At 43.6% G+C, this 3,098-nt stretch overlaps 1 protein-coding gene across 1 annotated transcript; it reads left to right on the top strand.

Moving 5' to 3' along the window:
* Positions 1 to 487: 487 nt before the first annotated feature.
* Positions 488 to 1,447, top strand: LOC115077626 (olfactory receptor 5V1-like). The gene has a single exon (XM_029579921.1). It carries the CDS (start codon positions 488 to 490, stop codon positions 1,445 to 1,447), a length of 960 nt encoding a protein of 319 aa, XP_029435781.1.
* Positions 1,448 to 3,098: the final 1,651 nt, after the last annotated feature.

Here is a 3,098-nt window from a genome sequence, read left to right as displayed (position 1 = left end):
ACCGCCGTCGCCGCCCGCTGCCGGTACCGCCGCCGCCGCGCGCTGCTGCCACTGGACGCCGCCATTTTTTTTCTTTCTGACGCTGGCTCAGACCGACGTGCTCGCCCGCACATGCGAGGTAGAGCTGGTCTCTACTGCGCATTTGCGGCACGTCGGTCAAGCTTCGTTTATCTAGTAAGATTAATAAGCTAGAACAGCCAGGACAGAATAGAATTAAAATGGAGTCTGAATTACAAGAGAAAGCTAGAAATCAGAGAAGGACAAGTACCCCCATGCCATCTTGCTGGATGCAATGGAATAAGAACAGATATTTTATTTTCACTGTTGCACTTGTTCTGATATATTACTTCTGTATATATAGGAATATTTTGCTATGTATGTTACTTAATTTCTGTTAATTTTTCTCCATGATGACTCTTTCTTTAAATGCAAAAGTTGAGGAGAATCACATAAAAGTGGATCAGATTCGTCCTCTATTTGGCACCCTATGGACCATGAATACAAGGAAATGGAAAACCACACCAGCGTGACAGAGTTCCTGTTCCTAGGATTCTCAGAATTCCCAGAGCTGCAGCTCCCTCTCTTCTCTCTCTTCTCACTCCTATATCTGATGGCCGTGCTGGGGAACCTCCTCATTATCTGCATTGTATGTGCTGAGCCACACCTGCACACCCCCATGTATTTCTTCCTGGTCAACTTATCCAGTATAGATATCTGCTCTTTGACCACCATTCTGCCAAAACTGCTGACCATCTGTCTGACAAACAGCAGTAACATATCTTTCAGTGGATGCATCCTTCAGTGGTACTGCTATACGATGGGTGTAGCTACAGAATTTCTGCTTCTCACTGCCATGGCGTATGATCGTTACGTTGCAATCTGCAATCCTCTGCATTATATCATTGTCATGAATAAGAGGGTCTGTGCTCTTCTGGCAGCTGTCTCATGGCTTGGAGGATCATTGGAGTCATTGCCTCACGCTGTCATTATATCCCAGTTTTCTTTCTGTGACTCCAATGTAATCAATCACTTCTTCTGTGACTTCACGGCACTGCTGAAACTTTCCTGCACAGACATTAGAGACGTTGAAATTATAACTTTTCTTTTAGGGGTAATTGCAGGCTGCACCCCATTTCTCCTAACTCTAACATCCTATGTATTTATCATCTCCACCATCCTGAGAATCCGTTCCACAGAGGGTAAAAGCAAAGCCTTCTCCACCTGCTCCTCCCACCTCACAGTCATCATTCTGTCATATGGGACAATGTTAGGCGTTTATATGCAGCCCAGTTCTGGGGACTCTACTAAATCAAACAAACTGCCTACTGCACTGTACATAGTCACTCTCCCACTGTTAAACCCCCTGATCTACAGCTTGAGGAGCAAAGAATTAAAAATGGCACTAAAAAGAGCCTTAAGCAGGAAGCCAACATTTGTGTGCCACTAAACTCTTTTGAAAGTCGCCTGTTCAACCAATGGATTCCAATAATTGCGCAGTAAGGCCCATTAGTGCGTACTAATGCACTTCATCGGAAATTGCATATGTGAGGGTGGCATGCACAAGGGGGGGGGGGCGGACTTCTGCAATTTCCATACCGCAACACATTCTTCCCTTCCCCAGTTCCCTCCCAGTCTGCTCCAATTAAGGAGCGGAATGGGAGGGATATTTCCTACCCCCTACCTAACCTCCCTTCCCCTTCTCCTCTCCACCCCACCCATTAAACCCTGCCTTTTTCTTTTTTTTTCTTCATTTCACAACTTACTTCAGCTCCTGAGCTGAATGGCATTGTCCCGGTTCGACCCCAGCCCATCCAGAACATGGCTCCCCCCCCCCCCCCCCCCCCCCGGTCACTTTGAAGACACCTGTCACTTATTCATATATTGTATTTATTTATTTATTTGTTGAGTTTTATATACCGTCATTCGGTTCAGCCATCACAACAATTTACAAGATTCAAACAGAATACAGGTAGTTATACATTTGCTAATCATTGAAAAACAATTGGAGGGGGAAAAAAAAGCATTTGCCCAGCGCGTGCAAGGCTCAGCCACGTGCGTAAATGCTGGAATTTGCATGCATAGGACTTTTAAAATCTACCCTTAAACATGTAAAAAGAGTGAAAAAGATTGAAAAAGAGGTGGTCTCGGGATATTCTTGGAAAGGGCTGACAGTTACTTGTGTAAGTTGCTATTTTATAAGAGACTTAAGATTGCAGATTTGGCAGTTTACTTGTATATATTTATACTTGCTCATTATCATTGCTTATTATCATTGCTCATAAGTGATATATTTATTGTGAAGTACTGAGTGGGTGGGGTTTCTGGAAGAGTGGATGGGGGAGCTTAGGCTAAATAACTAGAAAGGTCTCGATGACATGCACATGGAATGGGCAAACTGGTTGACTAATTGGTAAATTTGGTAGAGATGTGCATCATTTATTTTAATTGTTTCGGACTTCATTTTGGGACAACCCCCGAGGGAAATTTCATTTTTCCTGTGGTTTGAGGTATTTTTATTTTGGGGGGCCCCGATTTTCAGGTTAGTGCGTACTAACTCCCAATAGTGTGCACTAATCCAAAAAATGAATTTTTCTGAAATTTCAGAAAAATTCCATTCAAGTTTTGGTTCCCCTGAACCATACCGAACATATGGGGAAAACGAATGCACATCTCTAAAATTTGGTAATTTCCTTCATGCACATGAAACAAAATTTACTGACAGACTCATAAAGTGTGACTTACGGAATTATGTCAACCCCATGTTGAAAACACTGCACTGGCTTCCTGTCAGATATGGAATTCAATAAATGCCTGGTAGATAAGGCAGTCCAGCCTATTTGGCTAAATTACTTTGTATTTCTCTCCAGAAATGTTGTGTTAAGGGGGAGGAGTCAAGATGGCGACTTGAACGTGAGCACTCACATTACCTGCTCCGCTGTTTCTGTTGAAAAAATATTTCTATTCTTAAATAATGCCTCCGAAAAGGAAAGGGAGACCCAGGAACTATCCCTCGGCGACTATGGTCACTCCGGGGCAGCGCACCATCGAGCAAAGCGTGAAAAAAATGGGAAATTTGGAGCTCAGAGGTCCGGCTGCCA

The sequence above is a fragment of the Rhinatrema bivittatum genome, chromosome 16 (assembly GCF_901001135.1).
Source record: "Rhinatrema bivittatum chromosome 16, aRhiBiv1.1, whole genome shotgun sequence".
Lineage (NCBI taxonomy): Eukaryota > Metazoa > Chordata > Amphibia > Gymnophiona > Rhinatrematidae > Rhinatrema > Rhinatrema bivittatum.
The sequence above is the reverse complement of the archived record's forward strand: the minus strand, read 5'-3'. Positions and strand labels throughout refer to the sequence as shown.

What these genes read in the sequence shown, in the direction of transcription:
- LOC115077626 (XM_029579921.1), top strand. Translation starts at nt 488, where the DNA reads ATGGACCATGAATACAAGGAAATGGAAAACCACACCAGCGTGACAGAG.